This window comes from Osmerus mordax, chromosome 14, assembly GCF_038355195.1.
Source record: "Osmerus mordax isolate fOsmMor3 chromosome 14, fOsmMor3.pri, whole genome shotgun sequence".
In the NCBI taxonomy this organism is placed as follows: domain Eukaryota; kingdom Metazoa; phylum Chordata; class Actinopteri; order Osmeriformes; family Osmeridae; genus Osmerus; species Osmerus mordax.
The window spans coordinates 5,297,512-5,317,421 of NC_090063.1; the positions used below are offsets into that span (position 1 = coordinate 5,297,512).

Sequence of the window (19,910 nt, forward strand, 5' to 3'; positions counted from 1 at the left end):
ATGAAACAGACCATTTAAGCAAAATAATATTATTAGTTCCAGGGAGTACGTTGGCGAATTGTGGATCTTTCCAGATATGTAAAACCATATGGGAAATCTAGGCTTCAAGATCAATCTTTTCATGAATTTACTCGTGCCATTTTGCAAAAACACAAATCGACAAGTGAATTGTGTTGTAAATTGAAAGTACTGACAGACTAATCTTGATGCCTTTCTTGATTATGGGTATTTATTTTCCATATTTCATAAATGAAGCAGAATGCTAGTCCTGGTCAGCTTCAGAGAGCTTCTGCCCCATCCTCCTCTGCCTGGCAGCACAACAACACCACAGAAGCACAGAGAGACCATCTGCTCACTACCTGCACACACTGGAGACTCACAGTAATCCCCACAACAAGCTACAGATACATACAAATATATTTTCATTACACTATGAATCCAATTGTTCAGTTGGTTGGCAGGGTGCATCATTTCAGTCTCATTATCAAAAGAGATTTGTGGTTAGAAATATCGATGGTGACCAACAATGTATTCTCAAACATTAAAATGAAGGTCTTTTTGTATTTTTTATTTGTATGTGTGTAACAATATAGCTTGTATTTTGTTTTTTTACATAATATCTTTTCAGTATTACAAAAAGCAGAGTTCACATACATGAAAACCTGTCCATCTCCGAGCAGGGAACACACCGAGGGAAGAAAGACTACAGCATGTAGGGTAGGGCAGGTTTCCATCAGATCTGATGCACATTTGATCCCTCTCACAGTTAGCACACGCTGGACTGGTCCCGCTGGTGTCATTGTACTGGATGCGTGTGCACCCGATGCCTCAGCGTGTAACTGAGCAAGGCCTCCGGTCTATGGGACCCTCCTCAGAGCAGGGCGCTCTTGGTGTAGGCTAGCAGACAGAGACTCTGGTTGAAGAGGGTCTGCATGGAGGTCCAGGTCTCCTCCAGTTTGTCCGACACCCTGGAGGCCTCCTCCATCAGCTCCTGGTTCTGGGAGAGAACTCGGAGATGGAGCTGGAGAGACACGCACCGTACAGGTCAATGACAGACTCATACACACAAGTCAGGGGACATTGAAAGAAGCTCGGTCACAGGGTGGGACATATGAACACATATTTTCATACACACGTAGACCAGTAAACAGAGTGCTAGATAATGCTTGGGTTTTTCGAAGTATTTTGACTTAAGTATTCGATTTCTGTATACTAGCAATAGGATCACTTTACTGATTTACAGATAGCCTCGAGTTCTGCTCTTTGGTTGTCATATTTCATCTGTTAAACGGTTCCTCCCTCCCTCTCTCTTTTTTCCCATGTTCAGTTCCACAGCATCATTGATAAACGTTCTCAGCCATAAAGTTGGGACTCCACCTGCTGGTCGTAATAAGTACAAGTGATCTATCTATATTAACCTCCACAACAGACAAGCCTATTATTTGTTATTTCAGCATCAGATTTGTTTGAGCAAATCAAGTTTTTTCCCCCCCAATTGTCCCAATTCTATTAGGGTCACTGAAACCCATGGGTTCATAACTAGCAAACACACTAGATCTATTTTTAGATTTGTTTTGAAACCCAAACACCGTTTTATTGTATTTTTATGAGCACATACATGCCGTAACCCATGTGTTCCTGTACCTTGAGGAAGAGTGCCAGGTAGGCCTGGGCCAGGTCGAAGTCCCTGTGGGAGTCCAGCATGCTGCCCACCATCCCCAGGAAGCCCCGGAGGACGGACACATCCCCGCCCATGTCTGGGCCCAGGCCCCGGAACTCTGTATCGATCCCGGAGGGGCCCATCTCCTTCAGCAGGCTGATGGGGGCCTCATCTGGGGGAAGGAGAGGGAGGGAGGCACGGTAGGATTAAGGTTGGGGGGGGGGGGGGGGGGGCGGAGGAGGGCGGGAGAAGAGGGGTAAGAAAGGTGGGGGGGGGGGTGGAGAAGGATGATGGGGGGGGGATGAAGCGTATGAGAGACCTAGTTGTTTATTATAGAAGCTACGCCACACCGTATTTTGACACAGATAAGAGATGGGGTCCCTGTGCCTGCTGACAGAGAGAGACTTACAGTTGTTGCTGACCACAGCAGACTCTAGTTGGAGGTAGAATCGGGACTTCTGAGCCAACACTCCGAAATTAACCACTTTAGTCTGCAGGCGGAGAGACACCGAAACAAAGCATCAGTTTCTTGCAGGATGAGATCCTTTTTGTTCTGACCTGGGAGTAGCATTCACTACTGTTTCATCTTCATCATCATCATCATCATCATCATCAGCCACCAATATCATCACCACCATAATAATCAATACTACCACCACAACTCCCACATCATCATCTTGTGTCTGACCTGCTGGTTCTGGTTGGAGCCGTCTGGAAGAGCGAACTGGGCCACCAGCCCTGGGATGGTGGGGATGAAGAACGGAGCGGCCTGGGGTACTTTAGGAGGCTCCTTGGGCTTGTTGCGTCTCTGGGGAAACACCAAACCAGTGCAGGGACGACGATGACACAGCGATCAACGTTGGCTTGGTTGTAAATAGGCCTAGATCTTTCCTTCACATTTGTAATCATGACAAATAAATGTTTGCTTTCCATTTTGGTTTTCTTCTGCATTATTCATTTGTGCTCAGCAGCAAGGAAACCAATTGTACGCAGCACGACGAAGGGACAGCCTCGAGCCTAGATGCAGTGTGTTGCCTACCGCACCCCCAGTTCTCCGGGGTTCTACAGGTACCCACCTTGATGACATCCAGGTGAAGCAGGTTCTTCCAGCGGGAGTCGGGCAGCAGAGACAGGGTGACCAGCTGCTCGTCCAGCTGAGCGGGAGACACGTACTCGATCATCTCGGAGCTGTCCGTCTCCTGTTCCGCTGCCTCATCATCTGAAGGGGTCAAATCAAACGCACCTCCATTACCTCCACATGCTTTCATGCACGAAATGTCTTCAACGAAACAAAAGTATTGGGTTGTTGAAAACCCCAGTGGAATAGTGCTCCTGTCTAAAGTCTAACTGTCGTCTTCAACTCCAAGGTCTTCCCCAGTATTGAGTCACATACTGAGACCTTGACGGACAAAAATACGACGGGTGTGTTATTAGGCTCATCTCCCTTGTTTTTGTACAGAACAGACACTCTGTCCTTGCTATGTATCCAAAGCAGGTTTCCTGTTCAGCCTGCGTGGTCATGGGAAGAGGGAGATGGTGCTGCATTTCAGACCGTCACTGATTCAGACGAGAAAGTCTGTTGGGTGATTACGCTGCCAACGGCACAAAATCCAAATTCGGGTAAATACTTAAAGACTGACACTCAAGGTGGGATAGCATACATTGTAACACATATCACATGTGTATAAAACAGTATATACACACCAGACGTGTGTTTAGTTAACAGTAGGACTGGACTCTGATACACCACCAAGCAGCTGCTAGTGGTTCTGGAGCAGATGGTGCGGGGGCTCTCTCCCCCTGCGTTAGGGAGGTGTGTGTGAGAGACTCAGTGGTAGTACCTTGGCTGGGGCAGGTTCCTGGCAGCATGACGACTGTAGGTTGATAATCTGTAGGTAGGGGGCGTAGCGACACCAGGCTGCACAACGTGTTGTTGGACCTAAGCCACAGAAGATGACATGAACGTATGAGTCATCTTTCAGCCCTCTTTCTTTTTCTCTTTACTCCAACGATCCTTATCAAGATAAAGGCTCGATGCATCGAGTAACCACACCGTTTGTCTATCGAACGATCAGCAAGACTGTAAACATATGACAACTCATTCTCACACAATCAAGGCTCCAGACTAACTTTTTCCCTTGGTTGCACTGGTGCGCTTAACTTTTTTATTTAGGTGCACCAGCACAAAATTTAGGTGCACCCAAATTTTTCCTTGCGTCGCCACAATTTCAAGGTCACCTTTTTATCACGCTCCATATACATTCATATATATTATGTAAATGACCTTAAACAAGAATAAGGTGTAGGTAAATATTGGTTTTATTTGACGCACAATTAAACTGTATATAAAAATATTTTAATTGCTTCACTGAGCTGCCAAATTAAAACATTGCAAGCAAAATAAAACATTTTTAAATAGAAAGTGCTACTGTTTAAAAGTACTTCCCTGAACTGAGACCTAACATTTCATGGCTCAAAGTCTTATAGCGGGTCCCCCCTTGCTGTCGCATGCCCTTCAGATGGCCAACACCTGTAATTTGGCTTTCTTGCCCTTTGGCCTTGGCTAAACCAGCTTGCCACACTCTCCCTAGCATTAACATCCTAGCTCCATGGGTTAGCTCCATGGCCCAGCTCCGTAACTCAGGGGTGGGCAATTAATTTTGACAAGGTGCCACATGAGAAACCTGAAATGTGTTGGAGGGCCGCATCAACAATAACTTGAACTCAATTCTGCTCACTATTCATTTTCCCCCATTGTAAAAAGCAGTAAAGTATATATTTTGATTAGCTGCTACTGGTTATCAGAAGAATAAGGATATTCTGTAAATATTTATATAAATATTTTACATGTTGGTCAACTAGGAAAAGACTATCAAAGTAACAGTAAAAACTAAAATAATCATTACACCAGTGTTTCATTTTATTTGTAACGAGTTAATCTTCACCAACACTGAAAAGTTGTTTTGCAGTATGTTAAAGATATGCAATTGATCAACTTTATACAAAAAGCAATACTTTTTTGCAGTTCATTTTGTTATGTGAGAGGAATCCAGTGGGCTTGAACAAGTGCATCGAAATCTGGACCGGTGCGACCTAGTAAAAAATTTTCCGTACAAATTTTGGTCGCACTCTTGAGCCCGGCCACAATGACTGATACCTGCACTGTATGAATGAGGCCACAGAGGGAGGCCAGCTCTGTCTCCTTGATGTGGTCATGCGTCTTACCACAGGTATATCCCAAGGTTGTCCACATGCGAGGAGGCCAGAAAGTCCCCCGTGGGTGACATGGTGAGGCTGACCGGTGCAGAGTCTACCAAGAAACAGTCCACCAGGCTACACAACAGGAGGAGGAGAGTCAGTCAGTCAACTGTACTTGTATAGCACCTCTCTCAGATAATAATCAAAGTGCTTCACAACAAAATGCAATACAACACCATAAATTAAGATACATTTCAAATAGAAAAACATGACAAACCATAAAAACACATTGACTAACTAAAAGCCTGCTTGAATAGCAAAGTAGAGAGGGAGGGTGGTGAGACAAGAAGGGAGAGGCCCAAAAAAGTGTCAAAAAATAAAAGATAAACATGAAAGCCAGCATAAGTGTGTAGGGGAGGCAGGGGCATAAATAAGATCAATAAAATAAGAGAAAAGAATAACATAAATAAGAGAAGACAGGAAGGAAAGGGGGAAGACGGATACAACTATGAGGAAAGAGTGGGGATCGGGAGAGATAATAGAGGGAGAGTTCTATGGTCAGGGAGGGGGATTCCGCCTGGCAACAGCTTGACAGAGATCAGATTACAGGAGCTGACCAATTTTAGGTTTTGATTCCAGTAGACAAGTTCCCCATCACTGCTCTTGGGGGAAAGGTCATCTTCTCCATCTCAGTGTTGTGGTGGGTGGAGAGACTAACACTCATATGGAGATAGAGGAAGAGGGAAAGCACATTTCTAAAAAGAGCCTGAGTAGTCCATCTTACCAGCCTGAGGGGAGGTCCCAGGTCCTAATGGTACAGTCCATGGCTGCTGAGAACAGCCAGCGTCCATCTGGGCTAAAGGTCTGGGCGACACACACAGACATGTCTATTAGGAATCAGAAGGACCATTTCCAAAATCACATTGGGGAATGGAGAGAGCACACGGCCTTGTACATCCTGTGGGCCCCCTCACCATGTCGTTGACTTGTCCTCGATGGCCAGAGAACTTCCTGACAATCCTTTTGGTCTCCATGTCCAGGACGTTGAGTGTGAAGTCATCTAGAGCGATGGCTAGCATACCGCTGGTCCAGAGGTCAGAGAAATACAAATATTTAGTCTTTTTTTTTTACCCTTTTTGGCTTTGTAGCAAGCCTTATAGTCTCTTACCTGTAGCTATTAAGCCATGTTATGTTGCAATGATCATTAGCAATGTAACCTCCTATGCCTCATTGTTTAATCCCTAATTCCTTAGCTATGATGCTAGTTTCTTATTCGTGATCTCACTGCAGTGAGAGCAGTGCTCATTCCTTCCCTGTTTGGGCTAAGCAGGTAGCCATGCTAATTCCTTACCTATGCTTGTTTGTTCCTTGGTTGTGATGCTAGTTTCTTAGCTATGCTAAATTCATACCTGTCTCTGTGTAGATATATGGTGGCGGGCGAGGATGACAGGCTCATGCAGTGGACCAGCTTCTTAGACTTGAACTTCCAGATCTTGATGAGTCTGTCTGCTCCGACACTGACTGTCAGCTGGTTGAGTCCATCCACACACACACCTCGCACTGGTCCATCATGGGCTGGGGGGTGGGAGGGGGGGGGGAGGCAGAGAAGGGATGAATCAGTATACTTGTGCTTGGTTCAATTGTCATGGTTGCGCGAGGTCAGTGGGTGAGTCAGTGAGTTCATTTGAACATGGATGAGTGAATAATCGAGTGAGTTCATTAGCGGATGACGAACACAGAGGGAGAGTGTGTTCGTGTGTGACAGAGTGGGTGTGCGTTGAGCGTGTGAGTACGTAAGCGAGAGAGAAAGCAAGACGGTGTGATAATGAAGTCAGTAAGTAATGGGAAAAAGATCTAGAAAGAGACAGTGTTTTTACCTTTCTCCTCTCCATAGTGTCCCCTGTGGAGCCCTGACTGCATGTTATAGACATCCACGTGTCCAGAGGACAGGCCCAGCACCGCAAAGTTTCCACACGACGTGATGTCCACAGCCTGCAGAGACGGAGAGCTTTAGTGAGCAAGGTGGAAGTCTAAGTGGTTTCGATCAGAATGGAAAAGCATTCATGGTTCAATGACAAATAATGATTTCAAAATGATAATTTGGTCAAGGATGCAAATTTAAGTTATTTATCCCTCCATAAGAGTATTGTATAAAATAAAATAAAAAGTTTGATTATATATACAATTTATATCTATAGATTATATATATATATAATATAGTTACTCCATTACATTGAATTAAAGTAAGAAATGTTTTTGTAAATGTGATTATGTAACATTTTTAGCATCCAGCTTTTTATCGATGGTACTACTTTGATCTCAGCAAACAAGTACTGCCTTCACACATCCACATTCATTCAGGACACATCCCACACATTTATCTACAATTCATAGAAAAAGTGACAATGCATTCCATCTAGGTAGTGGAGTTCCGCTAAACAGGAAACCGTTGCACCATCTATGAGCACGAATGCCGGTTATCTTATTTCCATCTTTCTACTGAACACTCCTCCACGTGGGTGATTAGTCACCATTACAAGCATCCACATACAGGACAGTCCCAGGTAGCGCACACGTTAGCTATGGGACGGCTGCTCACCGTGGCGTGGACGCCGAGGGCACGGTTCTTGTTGAAGCGGTCAGGCTCCAGCTTGTGCGACCCCATGGACGACTTCTGGTAGTTCCAGGTGGTGCTAACGAGGTAGCCCCGATGGCAGGCCACGATGCCGTCCCAGTCGCTCTGACGGGCGCTCTCTACAACGCCAACAAGAAATCCACCGCTCATACACTACTCATACATACACATATTGAAGAAACATTATGTGCATTTATGTTTGGGTTGTTGTGTGACAGATTTCTCTGTGAGATAATAAACATGACTTTGACCTCAACATCTGGGTTCCTCATCCATTCATATGAAACAAACACACTCAACATCAGATGGCTGTGTGGTTAGGGAATCGGGCTAGTAATCAGAAGGTTGCTAGTTCGATTCCCGGCTATGCCAACCAAATGACGTTGTGTCCTTGGGCAAGGCACTTCACCCTACTTGCCTAGGGGGAATGTCCCTGTACTTACTGTAAGTCGCTCTGGATAAGAGCGTCTGCTAAATGACTAAATGTAAATGTAAACCATCATCCTCTACCCAACTTTTTGGGGGAACTTTCTCGCTATGATATCTCCCTGAAAAACCATAATCTCCACATCAATCATACGAGCAAATCTGGACGTTTCAACTTGATGCTGGCGACAGCTGCTGGTTTTACCTGAGGCGAAGGTGGTGATGGTAGGGAGCTTCAGTTCACCGTACCTCAGACCTTTCTTCTTGGACGACTTCTTGTTGATGGAACCTGGATGTCCAGATTGGGATCATTAAGTAAAACATGTCTCCAGAATGCAAATACAGTGTGTCTTGCATAACATGTTTATCCATGGTTATAAAACATAGGTGCTCGGGTGGGGGAAGAATCTCACCATGGCCCAGGCTCTTGTTGAATCTCTCATGAACCGTGGAGAAGGACTGTAAAGTTCCATCCTGACCTGAGAACAAGAACAGGCGTGTCAGTCTCCACTGGTTTATGCTGTGGCTCGTTTCAGTCTCAAACCAGGAGTACTGATCTGCGATCTGTTTTTCACGGTTCAGATCATAATAAATAAGGATTGTGTGGACAGGTGGAAATCTGATCCAAGATTCAAACTGCTACTCAGAGATTGTCAGACATTGATGCATCTCTCGTGAGCTCGAATAACTGAACCGAATCAAATTCACCTCAATTACTTTTCAAGTGTATCTCAATAACCGATCCAGTTCTGGAGGTTACATGAATTCGGCCCTCCCTACCTGCACTGAGGATGTGGTGGCCTGTCTGTCCGTAGTGCCGGATCTTCGAGGGCGGGGCGCTGTGTCCCAAACGACTCCGGAGCAGCCGACCTCCTCCTCCCGCCGTGTCAAAGATCCACACCTGTGGAAAAAGGCTGGCGGTTAGATCTCACCTCCATCCAATCGCTTTCTGCGATCAAAAAATCAATATGTGCAGTACTGTGCAGACGTCTTAGGCACCCAAGCTTTAATACATGAATAATACACCTTTTATATTTGAGTGGCAGTCTAAAAGTGCATTTTTGCAGACATTTTAGTTTTGTCTTTTTAATAATGTGCCTTATTTTCTTCAAGCATTCTTGCTTTACTTTTTTGTATTGTGCCCTAGACTTTTGCACAGTAATGTATACCATCAGCATAATCTAATATTCACTAACGAACCCTGATGGCATTGTCAGCCCCATTGGTCAGCAGCAGGGGCTCCCCGTGCAGGAAGGTCAGCCCAGCGATGGCTGTGCTGTGGGCGTCCCTCATCTGACACACCAGCTTCTTCTCCTCCAGGTCCCACAGGCCGATGTGGCCCACTGGGCTCCCAGCCGCCATCACAGGGTGGCCATCTTGGATACGGGAGGATTACAGATGAAGGCAAGCGTACAGGTGAACCGCAGGAAGACGACCCAGGTGGGAACGGATTTATGGTGAAATAACAATGAATTTGACGTCGTTGAATCGGAATTTCAACTCCTACGGAACTCGATTATTCCCTCATTCATGCCTCAGTTCGTGTCGAATGCTCTCCCGTCAGCGGTCCATCATCCCATCAGTTCTGCGCTGCACCCAGGCAGAATGGGAGGGCGGGAGGCTCACCTGTTCTGAAAGAGATGGCCGTGACTGGGCCCCAGTCCTGCTGGAACTTCATCAGGGACTCGTCAAACTTTATGTTGTGGAGGACGATCTGTCCGGAGGAGAGGCCCACGCCTACCACATCTACTGCTGGGCTCTGAGGGGAGGGAGAGAGGAAGGATAGGGGGGAGACAGTGATGGTTGGGGGGCGGATAGGAATACAAGTGAAAATATTGTGTGGCGGGGGAGCGAGAGAGACAAAGGGTGCCAACTGATAGAAAATCGATATATTGCTGTGTTCATTTCTCACGTTCACGTGACATCTTTGACAGGTCTACAGAAATAACATGAATGGATACCTTGTGACCTATCTCCCACTGTCTCTGTCCCCTTACACATTTGAAGAGTCTCATGGGTAGAGATGTACTTAGATATGGCAGTAAAGCCTTACCTTTACCATATACGGCATCAGCCTTAGAAATGACATTCCTGCATTTGCATTGTCTTTGTCATAGTTAAGAGCGTTTTAAATCGGCCACCCGCGAATTGCAAATGTGACATCAGATTTGGTCAGAGGGTACCTTTGACTCTGAGACTGCGCTGAGAGAACCCACCTGCTGTAGGACAGTGACTGCTGAATCCCACCCAGGAAACGTGTACAGGAGCTTACTGTAACATAGAAAGGAGCTGATGAGAACACACTCCATTTGCCGTGTCACAATAAATCAGTAATGAGGCCTCCATAGAAGCTTATCTTCTCCACAGAAGTATCCACAGAGATCTATAGGATTATTACAGCATATCAGCTTGGAAGTAGATGTTCATTGTGTGAATTTTTACGATGATATTCAAAAATATAGCTTCAAAACAGCAATGAGGCAGACAAGCAGGTCAAATGACACATTTTGGACATCCTCAGAACGTGTTTCCGAGTTTGGTGTGAATGCATAAAAGATTTGCTGAGATATGACCCAATTTCCTGTTTGATGACAAACTGTCAATGTTGAGTGGCTCTGCTGAACAAACGTTTTCAAAAATCAAAAATGCATCTGATAACTTTTGGCTTGGTCTGAAAATCATCTGCGTCAAATTTGGTGAACCTTGGACAAAATGTGGGGTCTGTGAAAAGTTGTTATACCTTTAAATAAAATCACAAATGGCTTCCGGATAAATAAGTTAATATGTGTCAGCCTTGGAATCCCACAAGATTACCACAAGAGAGCTCCAATGGGAGACATGAAACTTGGTGAACAGGATCTGGGGAGTGTCCCCAATGAGTGTGACGAATTTCTTTTTACCATACTGTTTTAACTGTTGTTAAATGGCAAACTATACATGTTAAACCCGTACTTTGATTTGATGTTCCAGAGCTGAAGGCCTCCTTGGCTGCAGCCAAACAGGATCTTGTTTAGGTAGGTGCTGGGGTGCATGGCTGCTGACACCTCGAAGCAGGCCTTGTCAAATGATATCTGCAAGTACTCCTCTAGAATAATAGAGCAGAGAAACAAACAAATAAAAACAGGAATTGCAGACACCCGTTAAAAATGAAACAACTCCCTCACAACAAACTTAAAGCTGATTTGTGGTAATGAACTATATAACAGCCGTCTGTTAAACAGGAAATGATTCCCTTGAAATCAGTTAGTTGCACTACAAGATACAAATCAATTATGATTCCAATAATCCTTAACGCAGCATAATGCAATAAACCCTCATGTTTGTGTCTAGGCGGAGGGGTAAGAGGACATCCAGATCCTAACACCAACCCTCTGACTCCACATCCCAGATTATGACTGCGTTGTCTCGGTCGACGGAGATCACATGGTCGCCAAATGGAAGCAGCAGGTGCACGTCAGCACCGTGGCCGATGAAGGTGTGAACCACCTAGACATCCACAACAATGTTAAACCGACAAAAACAGAGTCAAAAACAACAGTACATGGAGCTTTGCAGCTAACTCACACCTGTGCCCTGAATTTGGGGAAATATGAAACCAAAAACGAAACTAAGAGAGCTGCACAAACGTAAGATTACTAGACTTGTGTGATGAATGAATTATTGCATGCCGCACTATCTGATCAAATTGACACTTCTCTCTACTGTCAGAGCTCGCGCAAGAAGGTGGGGACGTAAGGGAGATACCCTTTCCAAAACTTGTAAGGGCCTGATAGTTTGTGTAAGACCCAGAGAAACACAAATATCCGACGAGGCAAAATCCCGGACAATTTTGGAATCCCTGCCGGACGCATTTTTTAGGTCTCAAAAAGAGGACATGTCCGGGTAAAAGAGGACGTCTGGTCACCCTACACAACCATACCAACAGAAGGAAAGGAACGCTTCACCTCTTTGTTCCTGGCAAAGGCTGTCACTTTCTTCCCATTGGCCACATAAACCAGCATTCGGTCAGCTGCCAAGCATGATATGTCTTCTGGGAGGGCATTGCCTGGGGAAAAGCGTTTCATGTAGTTTTGAATGATATAAGAAGACTAATTTAGCAGATCAACTTTTAGTGTAACACAGCTGCCTTAAGAAGATTCTAGCTTTGTGCACACTTACTGACAGCAACGATTCCAAGTTTTTTGACCTGCAAAATCACAGATTTTTTAGGTTAGCTACCAACACCATACAGATTGGGCCACAATATGCATAAAAAGTGGCAACACTTAACTAACCCTAACCTTTGTATCAGGTTAGGGTTTGTTACTATTGTAACAAAGTAGGCAAGTGTAGATTTGTAGAAGTGTAGAATATAGTCAATTAGAGATGAGTAATTCAATGGTGCTTTGAGACTAGAATCACGCATATGCGCGTTTACACCAATACACTGTCTACACTATATACAAGTTGTAAATAAGCTAAATAGCTTATTTACAAGTCCAAATATTTAGCCAGGCACTCACATTGTACGTGTGAAAACAGTTTCCCACAGCTGTCACAACGTAAAACTCCCGGTGTTTCTTGTGGTAGCGAACCACGTGTGAGAGGTGATTCGAATATAATCCCAAAGCCCTGAAGCCTGAGAATATTACACTTCCTTTTTTACTACCCTCTGCCATAATAATGGTATGGTGTATCTATTCCCAAATATCCGTTTATCAAATCGTTAAAAATCACTAGAAATAAAACGGTGAAGATCACGTCTTATTCTGCTGTTTTCATTACTACCACATTGCGTGTTACTAATGGTTCCGATGTACCTACAGCAACAAACGTTGGTTCCACAAGGATATTAGTTCCGCTGTTTAGCAAACAGCAACCTACAACAATAATTGTACATTTTCTAATATCCAACGGATCTGTATATTATATTTTGATTATATGTTTATGTGTAAATGATTACAAATTTCATTATAAATATATATTTTTATTACATGAACACATAAATACCAATACACCTCATCTAGTGAAATAATAATAATAATAATACAAAATAATAATTGCAACAATTATTTTTTACGAAATAAAATGACACATGCAGTTAATGCAGAGTAGCCTATAAGTTTCAAGTTAGAGCATGGTGTAATGTTTTCTAATGTTTTCTAGGTTTTCTAGGTTTAGTACAATCTTTTGATTTTTTAGATACAAATGTGTTCCAACAGTTGAAGAATTGATGAGATATCTCTCTGTCTGTCACCATCTTCAATTGATCTCCCTTGACGCCATAGCATTCTGGAGCCTGTAAAAAAGTATATCTTAAATAACAGTCTAGATAAATTATCACAACAAAATTGGAGCTTTTGCTGAACCTATATGTATATTTGACTTCTGAAGCATACCATACGTATTCATGCCAAGTCATGCTTGCATTAGATAATTCATCAATTAGCCCAAAAGGCATGCAAAATACAGACAACGGCTGCTATGCCACATACTTGTGTCTATGGACAAAAAATAATGGACAGGTAAATAAAGAGGAAACTAAAGACATTGTTTCTCACCTCGGTTGATCGCTTCAGTTTACACTGGATTTCCTCCAGCTCGGCCAAGTATCCATCCTTGTTACTGCGGTTACACTGAGACCAGTTGAGGATGCAGTCAGACTTCTCTAAGACCACATTCTTGACAAAAGAAATGTACACAAGAGTTAGAGTCAGTGAGTTTGAAATACACAACTGCAAAGGAAAGTGTGGGGATAATCAGAGAAAACATACTGGCTCAGGATCTACGTAGTGAAGAGACTTCTTCAGTTCCTGTGGGAAAACCAGATCACAACCAACTGAGTCTAAATGCAAATGTGGTGCATAATTGCTCAATAACTGAAAATCTACAGAATTGTCAATATATGGGGGCTCAACTTACATCCAATTTGTACTCCACGCCAATGACATTAAATATATCATCCTTTATTTTCGACAAACAGCATTTCTTTCGAGGGAGAGCCGCACTCCAGCCAAGGTGCCAGGACACAGCCAGGGAAAAGTAGGCTGTGAAACAAAAGTTAAGAACAAGTCAAAATGATGGTTCACATACCCAACAGTGACATGTAACATCTCTGCACAAGATTAGGCCTGTAGTTAATCTGGCAAGATCGGTCAATAATTTACCAATGAAATATGTCTTGGGTGTCATTGTCCGAATGTGAGATCTTTTGCAGTGACCATTGAATCTTACTGGCCTTTTATACCTATCATCAACCCTCACCCCAAGCATCATCTAATAGTCACCACTAAATCATCTTCCAGAAAACTCAGGTTCACATGAAAGATAATCTCTGACTCATGCAAACATAAACAATATGAATAATGTGTATATATAAAAAAAGTTCACTTTCATCCTGTACTCTTTACATGTATCATTAAAGATCAATCTTTAAGCATAGTTCCTACACGTTTCATTCAGTCACACTGATATATAGAAGGGAGTTTAATATTGGTACCAGATATCAGATCTCTGGTTTAAAATCTCTGAAGTGCTCTATGGCTTGAACTAAAAGTTACTAAGAAAAATGAATAAGACCAAAAAGACAGTAATTCAGTGACCAACACATAAAGGTCATTATTAGAACCAGTGTTTTCACTTTGACAAGTGCACTTTCCCCTCTCTGCATCTTTGAAGTCATTAAAGCAATTTGCAGTTAATAATTATCAATACAAATCTAAATTGAGACCCTTTGAAATTGAGTAATTTGAAAGGTTACACAGAGGTGAAGGAAATATAAGCCATAGATTTATTTCAATTTTATTTCAATTTTCAAGCAATGAACAAATGATCTTCATACATTTTCCTACACGTACTTTACAAGAGGCAATTCTCAGCACGTAAAATCCCTGACTTCAATCAACCAGATGCAAAACCTTTGTCTTGATCTTTTTGTTCCACACACTGGTATATGTACCGTTTATGCAATGTGCAATATACATTGTGGGTGTTATAACAGGCCGATGTATCAGACAGATATCTACATACAAACCTTATTTAACTATAAAGCAAATAATTTATTTCACTTGAACTGTACATTTTGTACATACATCTCTGAATAAATTGGCACAACCTATTCTCTGCTAGTGCCAATTCAAGTCCAGCAGAAACACATTTCCATTTTGCCGTTTGACAAATATGAACTTTCCTAACGATGACAAAGAAACACAAGACACAAGCATTTTGCCATGATTTACAGAGAACACAAGTTTGGGGTTTGTTTTACAACATCAAACTTTGGATACAAATGTTTTTCTGTTCAGCTCAACTACACACAACCCAGAGAGCTTAGAATTGAACTCTTGAATGACTCTTGTATGACTGCTCACAAAGTAAGGACTTATGATAATTAGTACTGAGGTCATGCAATAAATTACATATCAAGTGCTTGGTGACAGTGACAATTGTTAATAAAAACTAAAAGAAACAACTCATCTTTTGGTAATTGCATTGTCTGTTGTGGTTGTCGTTGTCATCATCATCATCATCATCATCATCATCATCATCATCATCATCATCATCATCATCATCCACCTCGTATGGAATGAGCATGACCCAACTTGAGTGGAAAAGTAGGTTTTAAACAGGGGGTGTTCTAGTCAAAAGACTTGGAGATCCAGTGGCTGTCCATCGCCTCCTCTTTCTCTCCCCCACTCACACGTTCTGCAGCAAGGTGGAGTAGATCACCTTGGTGATCTGCAGCACGGCAGCGTGCAGAGAGTACTGCACCACGATGGACCCGAAGCCTTTGTAGAAGCCCAGGGCCCCCTCCTCACGGCGGATCGCGTTGACGCAGTCTCTCATGCCCTCATACTGCGTGTTGATGGGCAGGACCTCGAAGCCCAGGTCTGTGTTGTCGATGATGGTGCGCGTTCCCTGGATGTGCAACCTGTGGAGCACGGTCTCCAGGGGGAAGAGGAGGACGTCGGCGCAGAGGCTGGCCGCAAAGCTGGCCATGAGTTCGGGAAAGTAGGCGTCCAGCATGCTCTGCACAGTTTCCGAGCCGTCAGGCGGCTGCTTGGTGGGACTACGCCGGCGCAGGAGGAAGAGGACCAGCTTCTGGACGGAGGAGCTGATTATGTAGTGGAGGACTCCGTGTAGGACAGTGGGGAAAATGAGCACCCAGAGGGGCAGGAGGCGCTTGCTGTGGGGGATGCCCATGCCCATCACACGACCCACGCCCTCCTTCACACAGTCCAGAATGCCTGGGTTGTCCCGGATTATCTCACTCTGCCAACACCCAACAGGAGACAACAAGGTTAGGGTATATTCAAATTGTACAAATGTGGATGAATAACTATTCACCTTGAGTTAAGTTAAAATTCATATAATTGTAAATTATATTAATGAGCACATGGATGATGTATTTAGGTCACGTTTAACATTCTTTGGATTTAACTGAAGCAAACATAAGTTAACTTAACGCAGCCAATTGTCCGTTTATAAAAGGAAGACAAACAGAACAATTTTCGATACAATTATGTGTATGAAGTGGTTACTAGAGACACTTTTGTGTACTGACCTGAACTGTTTCAATGAGACTTGCAGAGTAGAACGGCATGGCAACTACATAGGTCAATCTGTGGGGAAAAAAAAGCCAAAATATATAGGATTTAAGCGCCCAAACAGATGAGAGACCCACATCCAAATGAAAATTGCCTGCCTCTACAGTATGGGATGTAAATTCCCTTCAACATGGTCACAACAAACCTTTTTGAAGCTTCAGTTAGCCAATAACCAAATGATGAATACCCAATTTTATCACGCAATTAATTTCCTTTGATCTGGTTGGATAATCTTCATTTACTATTCAAGTCTAGGACAAGGCTAAATCTTTGTCAGGGAAACTACTTGGAAATTGTGTTACTGCATTAAATACCTACCCTTTGAGGACCAAATGCCCAACAACTTGTTTTGGGTTCCATTTGTGAGACAATTCCCTGAGAACAGAATATAAAATCCCTTTATTTATTATGTAAGAACACAGACCAACAGAGTTGAACAAATCAGTTTGTAAAATCTATAATTTGGCTGTCCTAAACTTGGCTCATTACTACATTGTAAAATAATGATTATATACCAGTTGCAGAAACTATTTACTGTCTGGCCTTTTTTACTCCTGGAGGTACAAGCCCAAAAAGGAGCATGACTCTGATGTTTTAAACTTTTATAAACAAATAGGGTCATTGACTTATTTTCTATCCGGACTTTCAGATCCGTAAATCCTTTTTGTTTATTCACATGTATTACTAACTGTACTTTAAGGAAACCCTCATCCTAAAACAAAAACTAGTATCTCCTTCTTGTCAGAGACGATTCTCCTTCTTGATTCTGTTGTATGTTTTTTGAAAATGTTGTTGAAATGATGGAAATCCTCGTATATAGCAAATGCTGATGATGACTGAAACTTCTTGTTTCAAAATACAATGCTTTGTGTGCTCAGCACAGCAACTGTTTGCCAGTGTCAAGCAGATTTATTAAACTGCATCCAATTAACAAACTCAACTCAATATCAAAACATTAGAAGCTATATTACCATCAGATGAGGCTTTTCACCCACTTAACACAGACAACCTCAGAAACTAAGATTTTGGGGGGGAGAATAATCCAGGAATCATGGTCGTGACTCGCTCAGGACTTTGTTTGACTGAGTCCTGAAACACAGCTGAATCCTTGATTGGGATGAGGTTGCTCGTACCGTGGTAAAGGAGTACATTCACTTATAATCCCTTCTGTCCCTAGAGTGACGCCTTGGACCACAAAGGTGCTTCCCATCCCTTTCCACAAAGCCTTAGGACCCTGTGGTTAAAAAAGCAACAACAAATTGAATCAATATGCTCCACTCTAACCGCAATACTCTGAAATATTAAGAAATAGGCTACTTTATTCTTAACCGTTATCAGCTCGTAAGAAGATTTAGGAAATGTTGGTTAGTGTTGATAGAGGAGAGTGGCGCAGACCTGGGTCTTGGTGACATTGTACATCACACTCATGGCGGTCAGTGGAGACAGATGATAGCACCGGGCGTGGTAGTTAACCTGGGAGGACCAAACAGGGAGGACCAAATCAGTAATTGAATCACAGGGACTCTCACCACATTAGTGCACAGGCTGTCTGCTTCACAGCACGTACCCCCCAATCAAACTCACGAGGTATAACATTTAGTCTTTTCACGTCGCAGTTCCTTTAGTGTACTTGTCGGGGCGCGTGTCAAACTCAAGGCCCGAGGCGAGAGCTTGAAAGGACTACGATTGCCTCCGAATAAAAGTCTATGCCACCCATATATGTCATTTTTATCACACACACACACAGACATATATATCCCTTGTGTTATCTTCGGGTCATTCTGACCCATCAGTCATTGTGACCCACCGTTGTATTGCGACAACTTTACCGCATACAAAAGTGAAGCATTTTCTTTTAACCGGTGGGCTGTCTCAGACCCCCCACATTGCGAAGGTTAAAAGAAAATAATTTTTATTTGTTTTTGTATTGGGTAAAATTGGGTAAACACAACGATGGTTCGTTATGAACCTTTGGGTCATGTGACCCGAAGGCAGCACAAGGGATATACACACATATATCTGGCCGTTGTGTGATTTAAATTTCCCAGTGTGGCCCTTTTAGTGAAATTGACTTTGACACTCCTGGGGTATCCTTACCTGGCACTGCCGACGAAACACAATGCAGGGGTGAGCCAGCACATTTTCTGTAAAGAGACTGTGGAGAGGAGGGGGCAGGGTATTAGGGTTAAGGAGTTAAATCATGATCATGTTGACAATAATAATAATAATTATGAAAAGTGTGCTTGAAGGTTGTTACCTGGCCAGTCCAATCCCAAACCCTGCAAATCTGTTCAATTGTTCTGTAAAAGAAGCATACAGGTCAACAAAATCAAACATATACACCGGTTGACCTAAAACACCCCAATGTGTCACTGCACAGAACTCCTGATAATTTCTGAATAATGTAAATAACTGCTCATCACAGAGTGTGGGTGAGAACACTTGGCCTTTCCATCCTTTCCTGTTGTTTACAACCCGAGAGGCCAGTCCAACCTTCATACTGTAGTGACGAAAATGAAACATAATTCCCTAGAAGTCACTTCAACCACTTAAGATAGCTACGGGGAAAACAATATAAGCGTGGTCAGAAAATGTGTGGGCATATGTATTTGTTTGATGTCATTTGAGATCTTTAAAGATAGCCTCTTCAAAGTAGTCTGTGGGAATGCACATTTAACGTGCGATTTATTTCCGTAACAGTAGCGTGAGACTGAGCAATGGTAAGGAGGGCCTAAATTTAAGTTCTTAGCTTGGCAGTTAGCGCCACATCACTTGGCTTGAACTTTTCAGAAACCCGAGACCTCTTCATATATTGAATCACAGATCTATCTGACATAAAGATGTCCCCTACCGGCTGGAGGGGCCGACGGCTGAGTATCTTCAGCACCTCCTCCGGGTCCCGCAGGGGCCGTCTCCGACTGTGGCGTGCGGTCACCGAAATGCAAGTTTCGACTACCTGGGATATCTGGAGGCGTTGTTACCCACTGCTGGAGGTCAACACTAGATGAATTGTTAAATGACCTTCCAGTGTAGCCCCCGCTGTAGGCAGGATCCTCCCTTCCTCTGTAACCTAAGCCATCGAAGCTGTCCGGTCGCCGAGATGTCATGTTGTCAGAAAAGCTGGGTGGACGTGACAGCTCCTTGAAATCCCTATCCCAATGAGCCTTACAGTGTCTTTGACTGAAAAGTCAAGGAAAACATTGAAAATGATTAACAACCACTGTAGCTATAATACCAAATCAGGACACTGTCAAGCTAGCTAGCAACCGATCCAGTTAGGTTTCGTTGATAGCAAGCAAAACAACGCGAATGAACTAACAAACCAACCGGAAACTGTCCTATGTACTTCCGCGTCTATAAAGCATTATGGGATATGAAGTATTTCCCGTGAACTTATTTGACCTTG

The 19,910-nt window shown here is 43.2% G+C and overlaps 2 protein-coding genes across 2 annotated transcripts; both read right to left on the reverse strand.

Moving 5' to 3' along the window:
• Positions 1-211: 211 nt before the first annotated feature.
• Positions 212-12,677, reverse strand: wdr36 (WD repeat domain 36). Its single transcript, XM_067250140.1, has 23 exons — positions 12,422-12,677; positions 12,078-12,105; positions 11,864-11,964; positions 11,288-11,405; positions 10,872-11,004; positions 10,136-10,190; positions 9,546-9,678; positions 9,120-9,295; positions 8,700-8,820; positions 8,333-8,398; positions 8,125-8,208; positions 7,458-7,612; positions 6,736-6,850; positions 6,268-6,433; positions 5,833-5,941; positions 5,643-5,722; positions 4,886-4,993; positions 3,502-3,599; positions 2,737-2,879; positions 2,349-2,468; positions 2,070-2,151; positions 1,645-1,832; positions 212-1,021 (listed from the first exon to the last, which is right to left on the reverse strand). Exons 1-23 carry the CDS (start codon positions 12,575-12,577, stop codon positions 872-874), a joined length of 2,685 nt encoding a protein of 894 aa, XP_067106241.1. The 5' UTR covers positions 12,578-12,677; the 3' UTR covers positions 212-871.
• Positions 12,678-14,696: 2,019 nt separating this feature from the next.
• Positions 14,697-19,791, reverse strand: slc25a46 (solute carrier family 25 member 46). The gene is made up of 8 exons (XM_067250012.1): positions 19,356-19,791; positions 18,762-18,804; positions 18,602-18,659; positions 17,900-17,977; positions 17,638-17,738; positions 16,823-16,879; positions 16,462-16,519; positions 14,697-16,169 (listed from the first exon to the last, which is right to left on the reverse strand). Exons 1-8 carry the CDS (start codon positions 19,609-19,611, stop codon positions 15,594-15,596), a joined length of 1,227 nt encoding a protein of 408 aa, XP_067106113.1. The 5' UTR covers positions 19,612-19,791; the 3' UTR covers positions 14,697-15,593.
• Between the last annotated feature and the right edge of the window lie 119 nt (positions 19,792-19,910).

Excerpts from the sequence above, each read along its gene's own strand:
- wdr36 (XM_067250140.1), bottom strand. The coding sequence starts at position 12,577 with ATGGCAGAGGGTAGTAAAAAAGGAAGTGTAATATTCTCAGGCTTCAGG. Across the intron at positions 9,296-9,545 it reads GGCCATCTCTTTCAGAACAG|ATGGCCACCCTGTGATGGCG; the intron begins GTGAGCCTCCCG and ends CCCGTATCCAAG. Across the intron at positions 2,469-2,736 it reads TTCACCTGGATGTCATCAAG|AGACGCAACAAGCCCAAGGA; the intron begins GTGGGTACCTGT and ends GTGTTTCCCCAG.
- slc25a46 (XM_067250012.1), bottom strand. The coding sequence starts at position 19,611 with ATGACATCTCGGCGACCGGACAGCTTCGATGGCTTAGGTTACAGAGGA. Across the intron at positions 17,978-18,601 it reads TGTTTCGTCGGCAGTGCCAG|GTTAACTACCACGCCCGGTG; the intron begins GTAAGGATACCC and ends TGGTCCTCCCAG. Across the intron at positions 16,880-17,637 it reads GAATGTACTCCTTTACCACG|GGAATTGTCTCACAAATGGA; the intron begins GTACGAGCAACC and ends TTCTGTTCTCAG.